At 39.0% G+C, this 27,256-nt stretch overlaps 1 protein-coding gene across 3 annotated transcripts in view; it reads left to right on the forward strand.

Moving 5' to 3' along the window:
* ctnna2 (catenin (cadherin-associated protein), alpha 2) overlaps positions 1-27,256 on the forward strand; it is a 359,609-nt gene that overhangs the window by 148,073 nt on the left and 184,280 nt on the right. For all 3 annotated transcript variants that reach the window (XM_054603691.1, XM_054603690.1, XM_054603692.1), the window contains exon 7: positions 11,017-11,220. In XM_054603691.1, the coding sequence (XP_054459666.1) occupies positions 11,017-11,220 (204 nt within the window). The remainder of the gene's footprint in view (positions 1-11,016; positions 11,221-27,256) is intronic.

The following is a 27,256-nucleotide window of genomic DNA, read 5'->3' on the forward strand; positions in this document are numbered from 1 at the left end:
CCCAGCTAACCCCATAGAGCAAAGGGGACGACAAAGAACTCTCAATTTAAATGTTAATTGCATCTTGATATCCCTGTGATTCCTAATTACATTTACTTTTCCAAACCTGCAGTAAACAGAGGTTAATGAATGGGGATTATCAGGTGGTCCATGATAGGAATAATTATCCTCCCAAACCTCTGATGGTATATATTTCACTTAAGCCTCTCTTTTTTTTTTTTACCTCGGAGATGATGTGACATGTTGCCATTACTGTGGAAGTGGGGAGGTAGCCAGTTTGAAGTCCTTGAAAAATGGGATCTCCTTGATCTCCTGACATGTTCCTTTACCTTTGCTATTACTTTTCACAGTCGCAACAGCTCCACTAGGTCTTATGGCCACAGCCGAGAATAAACTGCCATGTCATCCACTATCCCTGCACCCCCTTTCAGAGGCGCCTATACGGTATATGGGCATCACCAGAATGAAAGAACTCAGGCTTCAACATCTGCATGTTTCTTGAGCTGTGCAGCTGGAGGCAGGGGACATTAAACCCCGCATCCCAGTCCACTCCTAGATCATGCAATCTCCTCAAATGCTACACTCATTATGGTGTAGACAGTCACAGCCTGGAGTTAATACCAGCACAGAGAAAGTCCCATGGTGCATGGGGTAATGTCACGCAAGTGTGTAATATAAGGATCTAAGTTTGTGAAGGAAAAGCAATGGAAATACGCAACTTTATTTGTATTCCAAGTAGCCTATGTGTGAGAAGCAATCAGGTGTTCTTTGCGGATGGGTTTGAGCTATAGTGGAGGAAAAAAGATCTGTCACACCTGATGTTGAGTTCTAAAGAAAATGAAATATTATATTATTTTCATTTATTTGTCTCCTTTCCCGGCTCTTGCTGCAATGGCAGCTGGCAGATAGGGCACTATCAGTGCTTTCACTTGATGACATTTTGGCCCCTGCTAAACTGTGAAGGCCCCTGTCACAGGTATTTAGAGATTGGTTCTGAGATTTTCTGACTCTTAACAACATCTTCTGGATAACACAGACTCACTAAACCTGGGCTAGAGGTCAGTTATTCGCCCTCTTCTCCTCAAGCACTGTCGCAGAATTCCAGAGGACTGATTGATGTGCAGTTGTTGTCGTTGTGCTTCATTGCTTTTTGTTTTGTTTGCTGTTGTTAGAAGGCAAACATAATCACTACCATTTCCAACAATGGGTCTCTCTTAGGGACATACAACCTTGGGATTGGTACCGATGTCTCACTGAATAGCTGTTATACCTTTTGTCTTTTGCAAGGCGCTTTTAATTACCTGGTAGACGTTGTAAAGTTGTGTAATTTTTTCAAGTAAATCCTTGTGAGGCATTTCTGGCTAGAATTATATTTAATTAAAATGATACACAGTATCTAAATGTATTACAAAATAATAATATTTCATAGCAATTGTTTCCTGCAACGAGAGTACACTGCCAATAAAACCCAGGCAATTTCCACAAGTATATGATCAATAAATAGAAAGTACTCCTACTGTATTGGATATTGAAATTGTTTATGGGGTATGTAATTATTAGCTTTAATCTTTGCCGAAACACTTGCCATCATTAATCCTGCATTTAAATGTGTTCCAAACTTTGTCAGTCATCAGTTTTGCTAGCTGTTCCTATTTTTGTGATTCTTGAGAAATGCACTTGTTTCTTTAACTTCCCAACACGTCATTATCTCGTTATTAACTGGACTTCCAGGTGTGGTGGAACAGACTGACTTCCAGCGTCACTGATTCCGCCTATCTCCTGAACACATCAAACAAGGATTTGTGGGGGAGATGGCAGGTGTGCCTTTGCTTGATGACTCTCAGTATGTGTCCTCTTTTGAACAACGGGACACATGCTGTCAAATGCAGGATCATGGGAACTTTTCACCATTAGACGTGCTCATCATTAAATAACTTATTAGTCATTAAATAACTAATAACATTACATATCTGAACTCCCCTGACATTATTTTTAGTTTCACGCATGATATGAACATCGGTACTTGTTAAAACTGACTGTTAAAAGTTTTGGCATACTACCTTTTTTGACATTATACAATGATCCTTAGCTAATTAATTAGTTTGACAGCAGTATTGCTAGTATTTCAAGTCTGTCACTGTTCCATCAGATGCAATTATGTATGGGGTGGCTGTGGCGTAGTGGAGAGCAAGGTAGTTCTCCAATCAGAGGATCGGCAGTCGATGTGTCCTTGGGCAAGACACTTAACCCCCAAGTTGCTCCCGAAGGCTTGCCATCGGTGTGGACTGGATGTTGTATGAATGTTAGTTAGAGTCTGATGGTGCATGGCAGCCCTGTCATGAATGGGTGAATGATATGTAATGATATGTAATATATACTACTGATTGTAAGTCGCTTTGGATAAAAGCGTCTGCTAAATGACTGTAATGTAATGAAATGTAGACAATGAAGAGACATTCCATTTCAATATCTAAGCGACAGATTGTTGTACTGACATCAAGGAAGACACCCAAACTGAATAAATGCATTTAAATATGCTAACAGTCTTTGGCATTGACCTACTGATTAAGTCAGTGTGTATGGGGGTAAAGCCCCATCACATTCAGCCATTTCAGAGACCCCCCTACGGAGCCATAGATGGGTCTTTGTCGCTGGTGGTGGTGGTGCATGGGTAAAGTGACAGCACACAGATGCATCAGTTAAGTATGGTGTGGTATGATCACTGGTTGCAAGAGCATGAAGTGAGTTCACTGGATAATAAGTGAGAGGCTCAGACCCAGTGTGATTAGGAAATTAGAATGATAATTGTCTGGCTGCTTGAACTAGCACTAAAAGCTTCATTTGACATGCAGTTTGCTCACTGGCCTTAATGGCTTTATCTCCATAGGGAACTCAGAGTGACTTAAGAGCAGTTTGTCATTTTGAAAAAAGAGGGGGATGTTGTTTAAAAAGAAAGAGGAAAAAAAAAAAAAGCTTGGAAAATGTTATGCTTAATTCAATAAAACAAGAATGTCTTCTCTGAGTAGATATGTGTGGCGGAATACCTGATATGAATATTCAATATATCACAACCAACATTTAAAGCCAAATGACTATTTGTTCGTTTGCTCTTATTGAGTTCAAAGGCTCGAGGGGAAAATGATAATATTCCCATGCCATCACCCAATACAGTGAAATATTGGAGGCTGTCTAGCATTTCGTGCCAAACGCTGTTTTCGACCCAAAACCATCCCCACCCAAAGCTCCCCTCCAGCTTTCTGTGCGTCCACACTCGCAGTCTAAAGCCAGAGAGACTGGGCACCGCTCCAGCTACCATTACCTGTTCAGGCGGGGAGCCTTGTTGACCTTATTATGCTACTGTACTGTTTGATTTATGACTCTGTCTATGTGCATCTGCTACATTAATAAACATTCGGGCACACACTCATAATTTAACCTACACAGTATTGAATACGAGCTGTATCATACATTCAGTATCATAAGCAGCACTGCCGAGGATCACATTAGTTTAAAGCACATAGTTTTACTCATTGCCTTTTCATGCTCTGCTCATCATGTGGCGCAGACATTCATTTGTTCAAAGACGGTTGACCTTCAGTCGGTACTTAAGTCTGCCTGAAAAAAAGAAAGAACAAAAAGCAGCTTTAGTCTTACTGTTTTATGAAACAGTGCTGCGGATTTTGTCATTTGTCATTACTAAACCTAGATGCAGACAATGGATGGATTCTTAGTTCTGTTTCCAGACATGCCGAGGCAGATATGTCTGAGCCAGGCAAGAGGAAATAAACAAATATTGCTCTTCCATTGCATCTGCTGTGAATTGGGTCATACTTTTGTCTGCGATCACTGTTTCACTTTTTGAGAGAATGTATCAAGGCAAATGACAAACGGGGAAAACAACGAGATGTCTCAGTTTTGCAAACCCAGGGAGCTGAGGGGAGTGAGACAGGAATAGTGCTACCGGAAAGGGAATGTTGACGGCTGGAATGATGCAAACATTACAAAAAGTGTGGATTTGAATTTGCGTTTCAGGGATATTTTAAGGAAGGAATGCCCACAGAGAACTAAATGTGTTGATGTTATTCAAAATGTTGATTATACTGAAAGTTGTTATTTATTTTTCCTCATCAAGTTGATTATTTGCAGAACCTTGATATCTCCCCTTGATATCTAGGTATAGCCTACATGAGGCAGGTCACAGCCCAAATGGACCAGCAGGATTCAAGCTCAATCATTAATCAAGATGTCCTGACCACTGGGATTCTAAATGTGTCTAAGTGTGTGTGTGTGTGTGTGTGTGCGTGTGCGTGTGCGTGTGTGTGTGTGAAGGCGATTCATTTACTTTGGAAAACTATCCTGTGTGTGTTGAGCGGCTACTTCTGGATCCGTCACACTTTCTCTGTTTTACCCCTCTCTTTCACCTCATTCCCAAATAAACAACACTGCTCAAAATATCCACATACTGTAATTTCTCAAACACGCCAGAGACATCTGGAGAATAGAGTCGGATTGTTGACTGAATATGTCCCTGTTTGCAGTCGGGACGGCTTTGGTCTTTGTTCAAAGAGCAGTTCTGATTAACATGTCTACAGTAATTCCAGTCTTGTTTACGTTTCAACTTTGCTTCATCGAGCTCAGTGTCTGTGCACATGTTTTAGGAGTGAGAGTTGTATGCTTTAATGTAGAAATGTATTCAGTCTGGACACAGTGAGCAAACTGTGGCATCCACTGAGTTTTCGAGGATTGTGCACTTTTAGTTTGATTTCCTGCTGGTTACACTTTTTTACCAATTCATGTGTCTTTTCCTTTCTCTGCTTTTTTCTTCATTCATTATTTTAAAATGTGTATAAGTGTGATTTCTTTGGTGGTATTTTTTCCCCTTCAGAGGACATGCAACTACACATCCCAGAGCAATGATTGTTTACTACACAACATGTAGCTGCAACAAAAAGGACATTACCACTCAATTTAATAATTCATATAACGTCCACCAATGGTCAAGGGAACACTGACATGAAGAGACATGAACGAGACATGAACGTCCTTTACAAGATTTTTCACACATCTTGGAAGTTACTACCTTTTTATCATCTGGGCAAATATTTTAAAATACTATGAATTATACCTATATACTATATATCACTCATAAGCTGTTTTTGGTCTGATGACCTATTCAGTTATTATATCCAAACATTTATTGTTGCATATTCTGAGTTTAAAAACAATTTGAGGATGACCATGTTTTTCTCGAGGAAATACCACTTTTGTGTTTGTGTCCTTCCTGTCCCTCTACCTGTTGTGTCAAAGTGTTTAAATATGGATTCATGTTTTTGTCTTTTTTCACATTGTCTGTGTTGACCCTATAGGCTTATTGGCAGTACTTGTCTCCCTCTGGGTGGTATGCATCTTCTCAAAAATGTGTCCTTTACCTAACTTCTTATGAAAAATTCAGCACAGCTTAGTAGATGTTGTCTTGTAAGGACCAAATCTATTGAGGTCTATTTTCTCAGATCTCCTACTGTTTTTACATATAAAAGATTCAGCGCTACCCACTTTAGCTTACTGTTACATCTTAACCCATGGTAAAAGCTCACCCTTGAAATATTTAGTGTACTTTAGGAGGTTTACAAGGTGAATACATGGATAGATGTATGAAAATAAAATGTTTTTCAGAATAAATTGCTTTATGATCTTAAGAGGTAATGGTACAATACTAATAACACTAGTCAAATTGTATATAACTGTATAAACCTCAAGGAAATTACATTTGAAAGCAGGCATATAAGCAGCCTGTACTGTGCTGGGCGATACAGATGAACAATTATCACAATAAAATGTTTCATTTTGTCATTTTTTAAGGACCTATTTGTGATGATTACCAGTAAAAAAGGGTTTAATTCAACCATTTTATTTTTTATTAAACCACCTTACTTTGAATTGAATTGAAAGCACTGCGTTTAGCATATCCTTAGCATTGTAGTACACTACTGCGTGGATTATGTCATTGTACCGCGGGATGTTGAGTGATACAGTTTTGTTGCTGAGTACCCATTATGGACTTTCTGTGCGATGATGTTTCTTGAGATGTAGTAGATGTAAGCTGTGACCCAAGGCCAATGATGTGTACTTCGAAGGGTGGCAGATGTTATTGTGATAGAATAAGTTTATTTTATTACCGCTCTTAGTCTGGAGGGTTTTCCAGCAGAGTTTGCAAACAAAGGGTGTACTGATATCAGTGAGCAGACCTGAATATGTTTTTTAGTAACAATTTCCTCTACATATCTATGGTGCATCCGAAACAAAAGATTCACTGTTTGCATGTCACTCTAACTTCCATTATCAAGGTTTATAATAGGCTGTAAAGCATCAGAAGGCAAAGCACAGTGTCTCTCCATCTCTGGAATGCTTTGCCATTTTGGGGTCCTTATCGAAAGCCCCCTTATATTGGGCTTGATGAATAAAATTGACTTGCCTGAAAGGCTCTATCTAGCACAAACCTAGAATGTCTTACACTGATGGGATGGCATGAGGATATTACTGTGGAGGCCAATATTAAATGTTGTTAGTCACACAATCACAGTTGTAAACTCAAATGCACCCACTTGTAGATTCAACTTTTGTTCCTACTTATAATTGATTGATTTAAAGTGATTTAACTAATTATTTTTACACACCCACATAATAAGCCTTTTCTGCTGTTTCAGTTGCCTTCTGTGTGACAATACAGGGCCAAACCCTAACCCTGAGTCAGGCGCTCTTCATTAAGGTTAATCAATCAGAGAGTGGGTTATGAGTAATGCCCCTCCTGGGCCAGTGTGGGCAGAGCTTTGTCAAACAGCATAATATTCACAACCAAACAGCCATTGAACCCTGGATTAGGGCCACCAAAGGCAATACAGTGGTATGTTCGAGACTAGTTGAACTATCCTTCAAGACAAAATAGTTGTCATCTAATATTGGAAAGTCCTGCAAGGCACATCTGACAAAGGATGATTTGACATGTTCCCTGTCTTACTGGTTGATGCCCCAAAGTGGGGTCAAACTAATAGCCTCACCCTTTGTGGGCGACGTTATTTAGTTGCCTAAGGTTGCCTCTGGCACTGATACACTGTCAAAGTCAACTTTCACATTGCATTACAGGCTTAAAGCATGACCCTAGAATTGAGGAAATGACTTAACTCTTTCATTAGCCTGCAGGTAAGATCTGTCTAACTTGCAAACATATCATAAAACTACAATACAACTGGTTTTCCAAACCATTTGGACATTTTTAATAATAAGATAAGTAAGGAGGTGAAATGACTGTTTTTATTTTACCACAACATGTTTGTTGGACTACATTTCAGTTAACTGCACAGGTCATAAAGGAAAAGCAAAGAATACATTTGATCTAACTCTATGCTAAGATAAAACTACTCTTTAAGGAGTTGAATTAATTGTTTTAAGATGCTCCACTGATGCTGTCAGCAAGTATACCATGCTAAATTATCCTTGAACATTACACCAAATCCCCATTCGTCAGTCACACTGCTCAGAAGCTGAATCTGCTCTGTGAATTTTCAGACGGGGCAAGAAGTGAAAATGAAATAAAACAAAAAATTGTAATGTAGAAGATCAGATTTCTAAAATGTAATTGAAGACTTGCAACATGGAATATACTGTATGTGAAGAGCATTTATTAATGAATGTAAAGGAAAAAGCCACTGTGATTTGCTACAGTTTATTTAAACATGTTGGCGAATATATTAGTTGTATAAGGAAGCTTTGCGGTTCAGAGGCTTTGATTGTGACATCAGTCACTTTGTGCACTTGTCAAAACAACAAACAACAACAACGTCATTGATAATGTGGTTCAGACAAAAGAAAAGTCCCCAAAATGTGAAGCTCATTGAGGTAACTGACGCTCACAGTCATTTTTGTGAGTTTCTGTCAGGATGACCTCAGCCATTGCCAATTACTTTGAAAACCTCTCAGCCTTTGTCAACCCGGCATTTGCAACTTTTTCTACTCTGCCTGTTCCTGACTCCCGGTTATAATTACAACCTGACATCCTGTGTGGAATACGAACTGAATAGAGTAAAGGATGTTTTCCCCTCATGGTCTGATCTTCTTTTCATCTTCCGATGTTGAGATCCGCAGTGTATTGAGCTGTGTTGTGATCCTTTTTTCCCTCTTAAAGCTATCGTTTCTGCTGACTAGATGTCACCCATAGGATAACCATTCTACAACAAGGGTAGACAAGGAACAGAGGATGGTTTATTATTATTATTATTATTATTATTATTACAAAGTGGATCAACTTTATGGAAAACTACCCAGTAGTGGAAATTGTGTGCATCCTTTCTGTACTTTTTTTTAAATATGGGAATGTGTTTCCTTCCCCCTAAAATGTTCTTGTGACTATGACATCCATATTTTATAATTAAGACTCACCATTTAATTATGAGATACTTTATCATAAATTGAACTGATATCTTAAAACCTTCCAAACCCCAAGCAGTTTCACGGCATTTTTGGCTCCTGTCCAATTTGACTAAATGTAGCCTTCTTTTTTCCTGTAATATAAAGTTCTGCACTGGATACAGCACAATCACGGCTTACTTCTCTTAAATGCCTATGTTGAATACACTTATTATAAGTCGCTTTGGATAAAAGCGTCTGCTAAATGACTGTAATGTAATGTAATGTTATGTACTTAACTTAGCTTAGAAGTAGAGAGAATTCAAAAGTGTGTTTTGCAGTACACCACAGTTATAATGCAATTAATCTTAAAAAAAGATCCAACATTTTTCCAAGTGCCCACAAGTGTTACCAATAATGTCAAAGATAAAAGAAAATTGAGGCTCCACATGCTATATAGACTGAACTATTTACATTTGTACAACCTCTTCTTACAGCCTCTGTGGTCCTCGCCTCTCTGGTTTGTGTTCAGCAGCTGAAAATATCAACATGTTAAACTTTAATTTGGTTAGTTTTAGTGATGAATGCGTTTGTCACTCATGATGTTTTCAAGGCCTGTCAGAAAGTTGAAAATCCATTTTTTTTCTAGCTACGAAAGACGGTGTGATTTTGCAGGGTTTTTTTACTGATCATTTTCTTGTCAATCCACTGGTGGGTTTTGGGAATCAGAGGATTTTAACATTACCTTTGTTTTCATTTGATAATAGAATGGACAGGAGGCTTTATATTTGAGGGTGATGCTAGTAAGAGTGAACATTAAAGATGTGTTTCTTGTACAATTAATTGACATAGAACCAAATATGGTTGTTTGGTCTCTTAGTCAGTGTCAGTTCAATATACATTTCAGATCTGGGACACCAAGCATTACTGGAAGCAGCTAGCCTTGTCTCATATGTCAACATATTGTACCTTAATTTATCAGATATAGAATGTGAGATGTTATTTTTGGAGAAGGCGGAAAGAAGAAGAAGAATGTTTTTTACTTTACTGGATGAAAAGATAAATCAACTGCACACTTATGTATGATTATAGTACATAAGAGCAGAATCGTCCTTCAATCAGAGGATCGTCTGTTCGATCCCGGGCTCTGCTAATCCATGTCGATGTGTCCTTGGGCAACACCTTTAACCCCAAATTGCTGCCAGCAGTCTATGAATGGGTATGAATGGGTCGACAGTCCTGATTGACAGATGGCACCTTGCATGGTAGCCCCTGCCATCAGTGTATGAATGGGTATGAATGGGTGTGAATGGGTGTGAATGGGTGTGAATGGGTGAATGATGACATGTAATGTTAAAGCGCTTTGAGATGTGGAAGACTAGACAGTAGTACAGTCCATTTACCATTTACAATGTCATTTTCTGTAGATCTCGCTTGTTGTAAGCTAGCTCTGTCAGATTGCTTTTCTTTTATGTTGAACCACTATTGTCAGTCTATTTCCCAGACATTTTTGTTCTGTTCTATATTTCTCTCTTTTTCCATTTCTTTGGTATTTATTTTCTGCATTTTCTCTCTCCCAAACTCTCTCTTCCTTCCCCATCTATATTCTTTGTCTTTATTTCTTTATACTGAGAAATCTTGTCATTACTGCTCTTTCCTGCCAGCTGCAGATGGAAAGTAGGTTATGCTTGGTGCTTGCACTCTCGTACCTTACATGTTATTATGCATCATTTGACAGTCTGTCATCCTGCCCCAGGATTTGACAGGCTGAGGAGAGACCAAACACTGCACCTTTGCTCCGTACTATTAGCTCACACTTGTTAATCTCGTCATGATTGCAACAGAGCCACCTCTTAAGGATTTTACCCGTTAGAGTTATCAGTGAATGTTTAGTTTGTTTACAACGTGGGTGACACTGAAATGCAACTTAGACTGGGCCAGGTGCTGAATCTAAAGAAGCTTTTTATGTAATTGGTTTGTTGATCCTTAGGATGGAAAGACTAAGCCTGAATTGCTTTGCTTTTAGGTAAATGCTCCTCTTGTCAATAGATGGAAAGTGGATATGACGAAAAACACTCTTTGCAGTTAATTGTGAGCCATATGTTGTTCTGCTTTGTGTCTCTGCTCACTGATCCACAGTATCTTTCTGTCTGTTACTGTGCTTGTGCGTTTTCTTTTTTTTGTCATGAAGGTTATCATTTAGTTTAAATCTGTATCAGAATCATGTATATTTTCCACATACCATACCTGCTATTGAATTAAAACTTATTTTTAGCAGCATTGACTTACTTTTTTGATACGCTCTACTCCCCTAATTAGCGTTAAACCATATAACTAGTTCACTGGCTGGTTAGCAGGCACCTGGCATGTTTTTTTATGGTCAACTGATAATGCTGCTGTATGTGTTACCAGAAATTACTCCCTACAGTCAAATGCTTCTGTCTTGTACCACTTGTATTCTGTCACAAAATACACTGCAATCACTTCACACACCAATGATGAAATCTGATTTACAGCTTATCGCAGTTTCTCAGTTTGGCCCTCTATTGGTCGTGTTCTCGGCCAGATGGGCCTTTATTTCTGTCCTGACCTTCTACGTGTCTTTTTGCCCTACAGAACAAGATCATCCTGGACCCTCTGACATTCAGCGAGGCTCGTTTCCGTCCCTCTCTGGAAGAGCGCCTGGAGAGCATCATCAGTGGTGCCGCACTAATGGCTGACTCCTCATGCACACGTGACGACCGCCGTGAACGCATCGTGGCTGAGTGCAACGCCGTTCGACAGGCCCTGCAAGACTTGTTGAGCGAGTACATGAACAATGTAAGTGTCCTCTCTGATAATTTGATACTCGCTAGCTAACTGCCACTGCACACTTGCTCATTTGCGCACCTCAGAAAACACATAGATCACGGAAACAGACACGCATGCTGCTGATCTGCTTTGTCTTTTCTACCTTAGCTTCTCTACACTTCTCTCTCTGTCAACACACTCGCTTGTCAGACATTTTTGGTGAAATGCAGAACAAAACACATCTCCACACTTCATTTCAAATAATATATTTTCGCTCATGATACTTTCACCTGCCATCAAGTGTTACACCTGAAGCCAAAAGCCTTTTCTGATAGGGCTAGCTCAGCCATACTCAACCAGAATGATATCCTTTGTTTGACATTTGGGTCTTTATATTCCTAGGCAGTGCAAATACTATGGTGCGTTATAGTTTAGATGTTCCTTACCTGGAATTGCTCTTTGCCGACCCCTTTGGTATTTTTGTTCTTAGAGTAGTGCGACAGGTGCAAAGCTGGGAGGAGATGAGACAGTGAAAGGTAAGCTGTTTGTGAAAATGAGCCTTTTGACGTGCTAAGATAAGATGTGTGTGGACCCGGCCTATACTAGCATCACTTTGTTGATAGCTGTATGTCCCCATTATTATGGAAATGACGGGCCTATGGCTTCATACAATATTGGTAATGCATACGGTTGTATATTGCAACTCTTAACCTCCCGGGCAACAACAGTATTTTCCTTCTTGGAGAGGCCACTCTGCACTTTTCCTCTCCATTTGATGAGCCGTTTTCCTCATGCACCACTTTGATTGGCACGGCTGCTTAAAGGTTATGAGTCTGGCCAAGACAATGATTAATCATCACACACATCCAATTTATATTCTATTTCTACAGACCCTTTTGTGCATATAGAGCTGTGAGCTGTTTCTACTTAAGCAAAAATAGTAGATGCACTTGGATACACTGTCACTGACCTTGCACACATAACTTAGTTCTCTGTGCTCGATTTTTGCGATTGCGCCATTAAACAGGAGCCCCAAGATTTCTGAAATGTGAAAATGTTTTATCAGCTTATTACTAAGTGTTAGAGCCATTGTTGTATTTTTCTACAGAGAAAACTGTTGGCAGAATAGCATATTAATATTTCACATGTCTGAATATAAACATTACAAGATATAGAACATAATAGTCAAGGGTTCACAACTAACAAACAACTCATTCAAATGAATTAATCACAAATATACCCACGCAAGTGGGGCACTCAATTCCAATTAACTAATTAATGATATGTTAATGTTATTGAAAACAAAATGGTCATTGCTTATTGAATGGGAGCTCCGCAAGCTACTCAAATTAATACTGATGCATTTGTGTTCTGGATGTGGATAAAATGTCCACAAAACTAGCAGTTAGTAGTGTCATGGGATGTGGGCCATGTGAAGTGCGGGCAAAGGGTGACATGTTGCGACTGTGAAATAGATTAATCAACATGCCCAATAACAGGCTAACCGAATCATTTTATATTGTGATTTTTCAAATCACAATATAAAGTTTATTTGGTAAGGGAGGTGGAGGTGTGTGTGTGTGTGTGTGTGTAAATATATATATACACAAATTAAAACAAATTAAAATGAAATACAGTTACGACAATACATTACTTATTTTTTCACCTTTGTACAATAGATTCATTCAAGGTTGTCAAGGAAATGATAATATTAAGTTAATACACAATCAACATGGCAACCTTTCAGTTGCCCCTGAACAGATCAACACATCACTGCACAGGCAGCGCCTATAATACCGCAGTGGGACACTAACAAGGCCAGCCTGAACTCTTAGATAACATCTAATGGGCCTCGACTGTTGGTGTGTTATTGCTGCATTCAAAATTACTGTAATGTATCCATGTGTTCTACTAAACTGGGACTCAGAGTCCACATTGGTAATTGTAGCCTCAGGTAATACAGCGATCTGTTGAGGAAGAAGATTTTAATACCTTTGCTGCTAGTGGTAAATGAAGGCTAACAGTTCTCTTAATATGTTCTCTTAAGAACCTGTTACCCTGTCCTTTCTTCTCAGCTGTTGAGTGTCAGCTTTGTAAACCATTACATTGGGCGAAATGAGAACTTGCATGATTAAAATGTGAACTGCTGATCTGAAGTGGGCCATCATTACTTAGGCTGTGTCAAGGAGGGAACCAGAGTGTGAAGTACTGGATTTCTCCTTAAAGGAAGGAATACTTTAGTACCTCTTCAGCACTGTGAACATCTGGGCAATCTTGAAAGCAGCTCTCAAAGATGTCTTTTAGTGAATGTTATAAACAACCTCGGTTAAAGCACAATATTTAAACCTGCATCATTAAATGTATTTTGACTTTTGTTTAATGACCAAAATGAAAGCTAAATGATAATCCTTAGAATTTATTTTATGTGCGACCTGCTTAGACTGTGCACTAGTGTGTATTAAGTGTCAATTGTAGCCATTGAGCAATTAGCATGCAAGCTGTCTATTGATCCCGGAAGTATCGGTTCTCTTGCTGGCAAAAGGCCCTATGTAATACGATGTAATCTTCAATCTAATTATTGAGTATTTGTTGTGGCATCTTGGTTCATAAAGTAGTCTAGAAACGATTGGCTGCTATTAGATAAGAGTCCTTATTCGATTAGAGATCCTGTCTGGTTTTAATAGAATGTTAACAGTGCATCAGCAGTAGGTCTACACTTAACATGCATGTGTGTGTGTCTGTTAATGCTGAGGTGAATGACCTTCGCCTGATGTCAAAGCTGTGCTCATTTATTTTTTTGTTTTTGACGTTTACTATACCGCTGTGTTACACGCCAGTTCTCAGTTTTCACACTTAAAGACAAAAGGGGACATGACGCTCTGCTTTTTGAAGTTTTGGGGATATTTAGAAAAAAAAATCTAAATGGTTATCACTTTAATTTCCGACAGAAATTTAATTTTAAAAGTGTTGTTTAACTTGGGAAACTGTACTTTGCCTAGTAGGAGACATTTCTTATTTGGTGGTTGATTTGTAGGATCAGTCTGCATATCACTGAAGGAACAAAACAATATTTTTTGTTAAACATAAAACAGGCTCTGTGATGTGCATAAACTGTAGGTATGCCTCTTTTATTCAGAAAAACAGAGCAGCCATCATTAGCTCAGAGTCTGGTGTAAAAGCAACCGAGATCTTCTCCTTTTACGTACTCTTGAAAAAAATAATAATAATAATTTGTGTGTTTATGAACACTCAGATGCCCTCTCCCCCTCTTAAGTCACAGCAGCTTTTTACTAAAGTAATAGTGCCTTGCTTCATTAGGCCCATGAGTTGTGTTTTAGAGGCTACAGCTGGGAGATTGCTGACAGCCCCTGGCTGTCCCAGCAAAAAAAAGAGGGAGTAAATCACAGAGACACAAAAAAAAAAAATGCTTCCTCTACTCAGGTCAGCGTCCCCTATGAGGGGAAATCAACAACCAAGAGTGAATATGGAAGATATTGTTACCAAGCCTGCTCATGAAGTGTATTATTCAATAAATCATGTAGATGCTTAACTAGCTATGTATCTCTTAAGAAATGAATGTTTGATATACATTAAAGTTAAAAAAATGTATGTTAAAATATGAATGCTCTCTTAAAACAGTAGTATATGGCCTTAACTCAAGATGTTGCACAGTTTTAGATAACGTCTTTGATCACTGCATAGCACAATATGAACAGAGCAATTCTAAGAAAATTATATTTATTCCTTTAATTTAAAAAGAGACATTTTAAAAGTCAGTTTCCATCATATGTGATTCATATGCATTACTGTGTCCCTGGCTGTAGTTTTGGCTTTATATAGTTTCATGCAGTCCAGGTAATATATATATATATATATATATATATATATATATATATATATACATATATAATAACAATTTGAAATGGTAACTGGCAGAGTTCAGGCACCAGGGGATCTGTGACTCATGTCATTACTGCAGTGCCATATGAAAGCCTTTGTGCTGGCAATTTACAGCTCACTTTGTCAAATATGAGACATTACCTCCAACCGCCTGCTGAAGAGAAATCAAGTCTTACTGGTAACAAGAAATGGTAACAAGAAAAAGCCACAGACTGAACTGGCAAGTGACTGGATCCAGTCTGAACCCAATTAGACATCCTTGTTGAAGTACAAACATAGCCACTGAGAAACCACGATAGATTATGGATAATGAATAAAGTCAATTCAGTAGATTCCAGCTGCAGAGGATATAAATAGCTCATTCAATGTGGCACGTATTAGTTATTTCTTTATTTTATTTCATCACAAAAACATCCAGACCCGGAATTCCCCCCATCTAAATGTTGCCGGTTGCCACCCTGGCTGTACAGCGAAAGTCCTTTTGTTCAAAGTTTGCTGAAATAATGTACACATTATCTAGCCTTTATGTTTCCTCCTGCTTCTACACCCCACCTTCCCACTGCCCACATACACATTTTTATAGGAAGCTTGAACCACAGCACAAGGTTAATCAATGTGGTAGCTGGCAATAAATTAGGTTCAAGTGACAGGAGAATGTCCATACCTGTCTCTGTTGCTGGTGATCTGTGATTGGTGACAGAAGGCCCGGCTCCCTGGCTGGTGCTGAATCATCAGGAGCAGCTGATTTAGTTACGGCCGCTCCGACAGGGCCAATCTATCAATTGATCTGGGGAGTAATGCATTACCAGCTTGGGTCAAGAGAGCCTGGGCAGAATATAGCCATGGCCAGATACCACGGCAGGTGAAAGGGGGCAACTCAGCAGGCCAGAGAGAAGGATTTAGGGAGTGTGATAGCGAGTGCACTAATCTCAGTGTTAGCTGGATGTGGCACATAAAACTAAACAGGGGTTGTGAGGTAGGATGATCATTAGGGAGAGACGGATGGCCTTCTGGCTCACACGGCTCCTCTGGGAGTTGCCACATAGAATGCTCGATCAACAATTGGAGTGACGCTGTCCATATCAGATCATATCTTTTTTAACCTGCAAATAGTCTTTGTTGGGAAATGAGAGTATGTGAGTTAGAACAAATATTAAAAGGGAGAGATGGTGAGGGCAGCCAAAGCTACTGAACTTTGAGGATTGGCAGCTACAGCAAATGGAAGATGTGGGTAGTGATCAATAGTAAGCTCCAGGGCTAAAAGCCATTATATACTTATATATTAAAGAAGAAGTGTTTAGATGTCTAAGAGCAGTGAAATCCCCTCTCCCAACAGTTGGACAAGTGTTGTATTTTATAGCTTTTTTTATTTTTTTTTACAAAACAACACTGACAGTTTTCCTTCGTCTGTGACTCTGTGTTCACTGATGAATTTCATCATTGCTGAATTGCAGCATGGGAGTGGTGGTTTACTTGTGGTTCTTTCAAGATACCATCTACGGTGCTAGTTGAAACAAAGGAAAGTTTTGTAGAAGAGAAAGTATTAATAAACCGCTAAAAAGCTTAATCTTTTTGTTTAGGCACAAGTCAAGATAAAATCTGCCTGTTTGCACAATTAATGAATAAAGGCCCTGTGGCTGTGTAAAACTCCTCTTCCCATCTGAGACCATCTCGTCTCAGATGGGAAGCGTCAGTCTGGCAAGTTAAACCAGAGAGAGTCAGCAGTTGCCCACACTGTCTCTCCTCATTGTCTAGAAACCTCCACACAATGGATTTGTTCCTAACAAAACCTGACCCTGCAGAGGCACCACCACGAAACACAGAACAGGCCTGCTACGACTTTTAATCATTCTTGTGTTTACAGTGCAACATGATCTCAGTGTCACGAAAGTTTGAAGAACAAAGCTGAACAAAACAGAGCTGATCAATACTCCTTTCGTCCCCTAGCTCCACCGATGTGCTCCACTGTCCATCACCCTAAGCTGGCTGAAGGGCACGGCTGAAACAGATGCAAGGAGGCTGAATTTACCTTGACAGGGTTTTCTAAGGCTAATTGGCTGTGTGGAGGGGGCATCACAAGTGATGGCACTGATAGGTTCTGCCACAGGGGACTAGGTATTATTGTAGGTCACAATTTCAGTCCGTGGCCTCTATGTTTGGGTCTAAACTACTGCTTGTGTCATTGTCAAGTGGTACATTTAATATAAATATTGTTTATCTAGAATAACTGTACTAAGAATACATTCAATAGCCCAACAGTATCTCAGTGGTATAATTGTAGCCTCGAGAGGGAGTGCTTCATTATAATAGCCTTAACGCTGAATTACTAGCACTATAATGTATCTAGTGCGATTGCAGAGACAGACCATGCTTATGAAGGGTGTTAAAGAAATTCAGATGTCTATTTTTGATTACCTCATTTGGCCAAATGGTAGATGTAAACAGTGTCTGGGTGAACACTATGAATTTTCCATCTGTTGTCACCTCTGAAATAAATAGAACATATAGCTTGTATATGCACGGACCTTTAAGTGGTGAGGCGAGGAAAAGCTAACACGCTAAGTAAAGAAGGAAAAATACATTTTTGGGGGGTTTCAGTCTGTATCTTTTTCACTCATGTTCGTTTTCCTGAGAGTGTACTTAATATATACTTTTTTTGTTCCGTTTGTGTTTCTCCTAGTACTAATTGACTAAAAATCTACTTTCCACCATCTGAAGTTTAAAGATCTGCCACACGCCACAGCTCAAACTTATGACAATAATTAACAGCGTACAAATCCTCAATGGTAGCTAGATCTCCCTGCTGGAGCCAAATGAAGTTTATAAAATCAAATTAAGAAGGTCATTATTAAAAAATGGCACAGCAGGGCTTAGAATATAACCAATAAGCATACACAGCACACCAGTAGAGATGTGTGCAGTGAATATCTATTCGTGCTGTTGAAGGAGGAAACCCACCAACACCCCGGAGCTATAAGGCTGGCCTCCCATTACCTGTGTGTGCTCACTACTTTGTTACCATCTGTGTCTCCATGCTTTCCCTTTCTCTTGTTGCTTAATCTTTCCTCTTTCCCATGCCTTCCCGCTTGTCCTTTTTTCAAGATTTCAGTAAGCTAGTTGATTACATGGGTGTTAATTAAAGGCAAATAACATTGCACAAAATTCCCATTAATGATTTTTGTGTTCTCCTCCATTTTTAATCCTCACTAGTAGACCCGAGAAGTTTCCTGATTATTCTAAGAGAAGCGTATTATTTCCTTGTTGCAACCGTCTAAATGTTGCCACATAATAGTCATTTGGTACTGGTTTTAATGTATAATCTTCATTAGATGATTAGTGAGCCAATTTGCAGTACCTCCCCTCTCCTTTTTAGGTATTCCCTTTGTTTATTCCGCTCTATGTTTTCCAATTGTCCTCGCATCATGGTCCCTCCAGACTCAGCACTTACACCCCGTTAAGTGTCCCAGGCCCAACAATAAATCATTGGTTCCCTACAGCGTCCCATGCCCTCCCTCCCATCTGTCAACACCTAATGCGCCACACGACAAACTGCAATCCACTGTGCACTAACCACTCACTTTGAACAACGTGGCTTTCTCAGCCATTGAAAGCTGGCTCAAAGACATAGCCCTTGAAGGTGATTGACCAGAAGGCCCAGGTAAAAACTCTTAGTCCATTTTTGGCCCTAGGAGACTAAACGGACTCCTTTATTCCTACCATTCAGTCCGACAGCTGGAGAGAACTGAAGGAACTGACCTACAGTGAATATCCTCTTCTGAGATATGACGGCATCCTGCCTGTGAATGGACGAAGGCTCAAAGAGGCTCCATGCTGTTAGACTTTCACCAAACAACCCATAAGGTGTACAAAATGATCTCTTATTCTGTAATTTCGCTGAGACCCACTCCCGTTCATGCATTGGGCCCTTCATTTATGTGGGATTGCATTCTTTTGAATGTTCTTTCATTTCCTTTGGACAAAATATGTGTAACTTATCAGCCATGAAGCAAGCAGCGCTGGTATCGTTTTCACCTTTTGATGCTGTGTTTGTTCGTGATAGTGTAACAACCGTGCAAGTTGCAGTCACAGAACCGTACAGATATGTAGTTGAGATCAAACGGAAGGCCGAGTTTGAAGAGGAGCATGCTCTGAGCAAGGGGGCAAAGGAGCCATTGTTCCCCCCCAATGTACATCCCTGGCCTGATTTGACATCGCAGCTGGTGTGATTGCAAGATAGTCTCTAGTTTTTGTGTTTATTTGATTATTTATGAGTATCCATATCCAGATTTAGAATTCATGCTAAAATTAAGTCAAGTAAAGTTTATATGTAAAGAACATTTCATAAAAGTGCTCTACATAAGGCATAAACATTGAGGTCAAGAATGTGTTTCTTAAGGATTTTAACAATGCTGACTCATGTGTGTTATGCAGGTACTGCTTATTTTTACATGTATGCATACTGCAAGTTCAACCGTTTTGGGATCGCCGGCCACAAAGGCTTGATTTTTTTTACAGTTCGGTCTTTCATGCTCTCATTGTCTTTTCATGATTTTAGTAAGTGAAATAAATAAGTGTTATTTTATATGAAGGGTTTGCAAAGCAAGGCATGTTTAGTACCTTGCCAACAAAACGCTGCGCACTGGTTCAATAACGGATAACTGAAGAGGCAGAAAAAGGCTAAGAACATTTTGAGGAAAAGTTAAATAAGAATAGCCAGTTATTGTTCAAAGAAAGAGCTTTTCATCAAAATGTGTACACATTTAAATATGAATAAGGTCCTGTTTTAGTGTCAAGTGCACAGTAATGCCTATAAAAAGCTGAAATATTATCAGCTATTCTTCAAACTTCACAATAGAAATAGAAGCTTAGTGTAGGGGTTAGCACTAATGGAATTGGAACAAACATCGACTTGGACTCAAGGATGACCCGACAGGAATCTGGAGTTCAAAGGGCAAACGTCAGGGTCAAAATGACCTCCCAAAACACATTTTAGGCCTTAACTCAAGAATTGATATGCTAATGATGACATTTTCACACAAATATCTATTAGGATGAAATTATGTGGTCATGCTATTTTTTTACAGGCATGGATATAAACCACAACTTGACTGGTTGGCAGAGGCATACAACCAAGAGGCGGTAATTTGTTTTGGCAATGCATTTAAATGTTGCAAACCTCCTACTACAATAGATCCCACAGGTTCTCTATTTGGGTGAGCTTCAGAGACAGAGCTGGCCATTGGAGTAGAGTTATTTCTGTGATATTGCCAAAACCCTCTTAAGATTATGCTTTTGATATAGTGTAATTATCCTGTTGGAAATATTATGTGAGAAATGCTCTTACCCATGGAAGTACCTGCAATAATGCTTATGATACAATGTCCACTGTTCTTGTTAGGTATTATAGAATGTAATGTTTCCCAAAAATAATTTATTCTGCTATTTAATCTACTCTTAAACATAGTCCTATGTATTACAATTGTTGGAAACAAATCCACAAAGGACACTCTTTATTATTTTGTTTAAATTAACTAAATAAAACAGTTATACTTATTACTATTATTGTAATATTATTATATCAGCTACGTGGCTCAATCTGGGACATCTGGGTACCCCTAGATGCTTAGGATTTAGGTTAGACCGTGTTGTATCCACAGTATCCTCGGCTCCCTGTTTTGAGCTGACATTAGCAGGAACTGACATGGTCGTAACGGTACTGGTGAGTATGTTTGAGGGGCAAAGCATCTATCCTTTAACTCCCTTACCATCTGTATTGGATTAGGTTTTGCTTGGACTGATCAGAGCAATTGAATCTGGCATGGTTTTGCAGTGTTTGTGAAAATCCTGCCATATTGAAATCCCAACACTATGATTATCAAGATCTGCAAGAAAAACCTCACTGACCCAAAGGTCATTTGGACTTAATCATTAGGTCCAGTTAACTCCAACGATTATTTAGATCCTCACACACTGTATTACAAAAGGTTATTATCCCCTAAAGTCTATGCAATGATCTTTGTAACACCTCCTTGTGCATCTGAAAACAACAAGATATGGCTCTTGTTTAGCCTGTGTGCTTACCAATCGTTCAAGCAGTAGCTATCATTTCAGCTAGAGAATGCTGCCTGCAATACTCTCCATTCCAGTTATGCTTAGCTGTGGCTTCAAAAGAAACAGAATCCTCTGTAGGCGGAAGCACGCAACTATCGCATGGCTATCTGAACGCCCTCATGTCACCATCTCCGATTGAGGTGATCGGATAAATGAGACTTAAATTGGGTTTTTAGTCTCAGTCATATTAGGAGATGAGATAGAATTATCCAGGAACATATTAATGTAATAAAAAGCTCTCAGAAATGGCAGCTCTATTGCATTAGAAAGCTGCCTGCCCTTCTCGTGTTTTCCCACTCCCTCCAATGCCAGTCTCCTCCAAGGGCCTGCAGCGTTGAGCAGCGCTAACATGATTGACATTGATAGCTGGATCAAACTATAGAATCAACCCTAATATCATTAAGTGAGCAGACATGAAAGCAAAGACCTGAGCTCTAACTGTATTAACCGCTACATATGTTATAGGGTTATGGATGCAGGAGGCTAAATGCTTTGGAAATCAAGCATGCAAGCCACAATTTTTGTGTGTGTGTGTGTGTGTGTGTGTGTGTGTGTGTGTGTGTGTGTGTGTGTGTGTGTGTGTGTGTGTGTGTGTGTGTGTGTGTGTGTGTGTGTGTGTGTGTGTGTGTGTCTGACCTTTGCGTCTTTGATGTGCAATGCTGAGTACATGTGCAAATTCATGTGTATTTGCTTATGTATTCTGATTCCTCTTGATGTTTACTTGCTTTTTACATTCATTAGGCGTATATGTTAGATCTGTTAACATGCATAAACTGAGACCTGCACATGTCCCTCTATTTTTTAAAAGCCGTTTTTGAGGAGAAAGGTGTTAGTCATGGAGAGTATCATGCAGCAGTGAGCAGAAATGCATTCTATCCCATTAACCCTCTATTCAACTAGGATGCTATACTCACTATAACTGCTAAATGCTTTGGTATTAGTAAGCACACTATATGAAATAGCTTTAAGTCCCATCTGCTGGCCAGGCCACACATCCCTGTTTGGGCCAGCAAACTTTACCACCTTTGTGTTTGTAATTAAACCCGGAAGGCAAACCTGTCAAATTCCAAAGAACATATTTTTATACTGTTGGTTTCATCTTCATAAAGGTGGAAGTACTGAGAGTCTGCATTTAATAAAAAAATGTGGAATTTGTAGAATTCTAACTTTTAAAAAGTTGAATAGTCATTGTTCAGCAGCGACTTGATTGTTCCACTACTCACTAACGTCATAGTCCCTGCAAGTTCGCCACAATAATGTAGTTTGCAAAAGGAACTGTCTCAACAATGGGTCTATATGGGTCTATAAACAATGTTTAAAAAAGAAAATATCTTCAAACTGTGTTTGTGATTGAGCTGAACGTATTGCTCTATGTAACTAACATCTTTATTTCCCAGTGAAGGTGTCCCACAGTTAAACTCATTGCTTCTGCTTTGCGGTATGCTCATCAAATAAGTTTTGCTGCTCTGTCAGGGAGCTCTTTCAACACACTTTTACAAACATTACAGATGTAGAAAAAATGTTTCCCCGGTTTGATGAAGCCACTGTAATGTTATAGTGAATTTAAATTGTTCTTCACACTATGAAGTTGGTGGAAATACAATACAAAATTGTATCATTTAGAGCAAGTTTGCCTACATCACAAACAGGCTGTCAGCATGGTGCTTTAATTTGCCCTCTTTAGATATACAATTGGCATTCTTAAATGTATGACTTTTAGGATGGTAAATTACAAAGTAAAATATAAAATGGCATCGCATCCTCACTTTTCAGTGTTCTGTTCCCTGTTTCTTTAATTCCTAACCCGACTGCTGTAAGGTAAACACAAGTTGTAAACCACTGTGAAGTTTAATCAGCTTCTTGCATGTTGTAAACTTTCCATGCAGAATTCTGACCCGGGTCTTGGGAAGCTAATTTGCAGAGAAGCACATAAATCAGCATGCAGTCTGGCACATATTAGGTTCCTGCATCCATTATTTCTATTGTTCCTATCTTACTTAGACTCATCTCTTTCAGTCACATCCCTTTACCCTCACTCGCCGCTCTCCTCTCTGTGATTGAGCAGCTCTGTGAAATGTGCTGTTGCCCCGAAACAAAGCAATGCCCTTTTTTTATGGTAAAGAGCCGACTGCCCTCTGTATCGTCATTTCAGAAGTTATTGAGATTCTGTACTGCTGTCTGCTTTTGATGATCCAGATGAAGTCTTGAGACCCCTCTAAATTCCATAGTGATTGTACTACTATCTTTTTTACTATCTTTTAAGCTTTATTTTGGTCCTGTCAAAAAACAAGGGAGAAACTGAAACAATGGAAATGGTTAGAAGTGATTCCTGAAAATACCAAAGTGTCTCTCTCCCACTGTTTGCTCTCAAATCGGAGCAGCGTGAGGACATATTGTTAGCTGCTAGCAGCTACAACCACACTGGTCTGAACTGGGTTCTGTGTAACCCACTGAGGGAACTGCGTAGGTGTAGCTATAAATGAATGAGAGAAGAGCAAGCAAGAGAAAGCATGGGCTCAATGGATTATAAGTAGAGGAGGATGACACGTGAGCTTGGATGCAAGATGAAATAGGCCTATATGGTAAAATTGATGACCTGGGAGAAAGGCAGAGTAAAGATTGCAGTGGGAATGAGTATAATCTTCTGACTATAATCATGACACATCATAAGTTAATATGAAAATGGAAAAAACTAAAATGGTGCAGGCTGAAGACTTCTTAAGGGATGTTTTGCATTCTTATCGAACCTTAACCTTAAACCACTTGTGTTGACAAGTCATACAATTTTCTGAAAAGCATTGCATCACAAATCAAAACACTTTAACAAGGATTTTCACATTATCGCTAAATTAATGGGTATATTTAGATGGAAGGCATGGACAAAGGTTCTCTTAATTTTAAATTATTATTATATTTTTGATTACTAATCAATTTAAAGTTATCCTGTGACTTCGTTACGTACGTCGGGAAACCGACAAACAGATGGAGCATCTATCATATTGATTCTCTGCCTCCCTCTCCTTTTTATTATATTGTTACTCTGCAGCAGAGTGAAATTTCATTACACCCTCTGGATCCATATAACAGCACAAACTCATCTTCATGTCACTAATAAAGTGATTACTTGGACGGAGAAAAGGTCTGAAATGCTTTTTCATGGATTCTGGGTGATAATTCCCTGATGTACTGGGAAAATATGGGTGACTATAGTGTCAGGGAAGAATGAGCGGGGGCCATGCTGTTTGAGTAGGCTTTATAGCTCACTGACCTTTTAAAGAAATAGATTGTTGTTCTGTTAAACCATGTACTCTATACAACCCTGTTATTGCCTGTTCTTTTATAATGCATTATTGATTTTGTTAGCTTTATTCCTCTATTTTAAGGCCAAAAAAAGCACTTGCATTTGTATCTAAGGGTGGGCATGAAAAATGAGTTATTTTCTGTTGTATCAGGCGTCTCTTTACTTTGCAATTTGAAGTTAATTCAGAACAGAACTTGAGATGAATCAACACTGATTGGTCACAAATTGACTTTAATTCTTGCTGCCACTGAATTAGGATGCTTTGGAATTTGTCTTCGATAGATTTTATACAACTTTATTGTCGTCCTCGGTAATTATCTTGTTCATTATTGATGTATTTCTTTGTTTATAGGAATACAGGTTTATCATTTAACAAATGTAAACTTTTACCACATACCCTTGTTTTGAACAGATATTAGGGACACAGCCTGCACTAGTGTGCACAACTATTCCAGCTCTACCATGGTCTTCTTGTTGTTGCTGCAAATTGAATCTCCAGAGGGCCCTCCCACACAATCACACCCATACACACATAGACTTGAATACACACTTGCAGCTTCACATTTTTACACAAAAAATGATTGATTGCAGTGCTCGATGCTGCTTCCAAGAAATATTTATAAACTACAATCATTTTCCAGTACTTTTGCCTGCTTAATAGCCTCTCACCAATCAAAAGCCTCCACATTCATTTGAAACCCCCAGATAGCCATTATTTTGTTAAAGTGTATACTTAAAAAACAAAAAAGAACTAAACATATTGATTCAAATTGCACATAACAGAAAATAAATGTTTCAATTTCAAAGAAAGCCTGAGTTGACCATGAATACAAATATTTTTGCAATAATATATACTTTTTATGTTTATGTAAAAATGCCTTTATGAAGATAAATAAATATCTTTATCTTGCTCTATAGAAGTAGGTGAAGTGAATCTCAATAAAACTATTGAAATTCCAGTTTGTCGTTGAAGTTTTCCAAAGGAGCTGAGGCTACTTTATGATGAACAACGAGACAGTTTCTACCTAGATGCAGAATCTTACATTTTGAGGCGCATGAGGCGTTCTTTTTTTATGGCAACATAAATATCAGCACAAGCTTCACTGCAACATGCTGATATATTACTGACCTTGCATGTTCTCTGCTGTTTGTAAAAGGGCTGCATGAAAGTGAGATTGGTGTTAGATGAGGTGTTGGTGTTTGGTAAAAAATTGGGTCTTTGGCGCTGAAAATAGACATCCTCGTAAAAAGGCCTCATTTTTCAAAGCATGCAAGTTCTATATCAGCATGTATGACCTGCCTGTATACACAAGTAAGTAAGTAAGTTAGTATAAATCAAACATATATAACATATGCACACCTGTATGCAATGAACAGTGATGAATTCTACCTGTTCTACAACCATCTGCTTGTGCAGAGAAAGGCTAATTTGTGAACAAAATTGAGCAACTAGAATAACTTTAGTTAGTGCACTGCAAACCGTAACCCACCCAAATAAATAAACTGCATCATTACAAACACACAAAATCGATTTAAACAGGAGAGCAGGTGAAAAACACAATAAACACAGTGGTTCTAAATCAATGCATATTTTGACAAACAGGAGAAAATTGATCTATTATACATTTTTCTAAAGAAGTGCTTCCTCACAAAACTATGTTCACCCAGCTGATACGAGGCCGCAGGTCTGCTACTAGTAAGCACAAACTAAATGCCTGGTCTAAATGGACACAGTCACTAGATGATGATTAACATTCATATTGACCATATGTTGCCCAACCAGTAGACACGTTTTCACATTTAGACCTTCTCTAAACTCTTACCGAAAAATTTGCTGAAATAAAGTTTCATAGTACACATTTCCTTTGCAGTGTTTCAGAGATACCTGATGTGTCTTATCACAAGGCACTGGCTGTACACAGACTGCAGTCTAGCCTAATTGGAGGCCTAATAAATTGTTCATAGAGGTAGAGGTCCGTTCTTTGCTCCATCTGTCATAGCTTTAAGTGTGGGAACCCCGCAGCGACTAAGCCCATGCTGGACATTAAACAGGCCAAGACTTTGAAACCTCTGAGACTCGAATAAAAAAAATGAATATTCATTGCAAATACACATTCATTTATATTCTTTATAATATATTGCACGTTTCTATTGTCGTCGTCTCCCCCCCCCCCCAGTGAACCATGTTGCTGTCCCTTGCCCTCCAGCCAGGATACAATTTGGCACTGTCTTCTGGCATTAAAAAAAAAAACTGCACTTATTGGCCTGATAGGGTCTGATAGGCACACTTTGTAAAGCCATAACTGCTTCACCTGGGGTCTAGTTTTAATTAAATTTTATGTCTGTGTGCAAATTGTGGGGGATGTGTGTGTGTTTTTTGAAACCGAGTGAGGTCCAAAGTAGCTTTTACCATTTTTTTCCCCTTTGCCTGCAGTTTTCCTCATCTCATGTTAAGCATAGTAACAAGTCCTTCTTTTTTCTTATTCCCTCCACCTGATGCTGTTTTTCAAGTGCGTTCCTATCCTCAGAGTAGACTGAAATGGTGATGACCTCATTTGCATGAGAGGATTTTTAAAATGGGGTCAGAATTGGAGTCTTCTGCCGTTAATCTTTTAGTGTGTGGTAATGCTGCCCTAAGTGGATTTCGACCTGTGGCTGCACCTTTTTGTCCCCCCCCTATTTTCCCTTAGTTTGAACCATGAATCTACACAAACGCACACAAGCATGATATAGAGAGAAAAGAATAAGCTAAAT

The sequence above is a fragment of the Anoplopoma fimbria genome, chromosome 9, assembly GCF_027596085.1.
Source record: "Anoplopoma fimbria isolate UVic2021 breed Golden Eagle Sablefish chromosome 9, Afim_UVic_2022, whole genome shotgun sequence".
Taxonomy (NCBI): Eukaryota; Metazoa; Chordata; class Actinopteri; order Perciformes; family Anoplopomatidae; genus Anoplopoma; species Anoplopoma fimbria.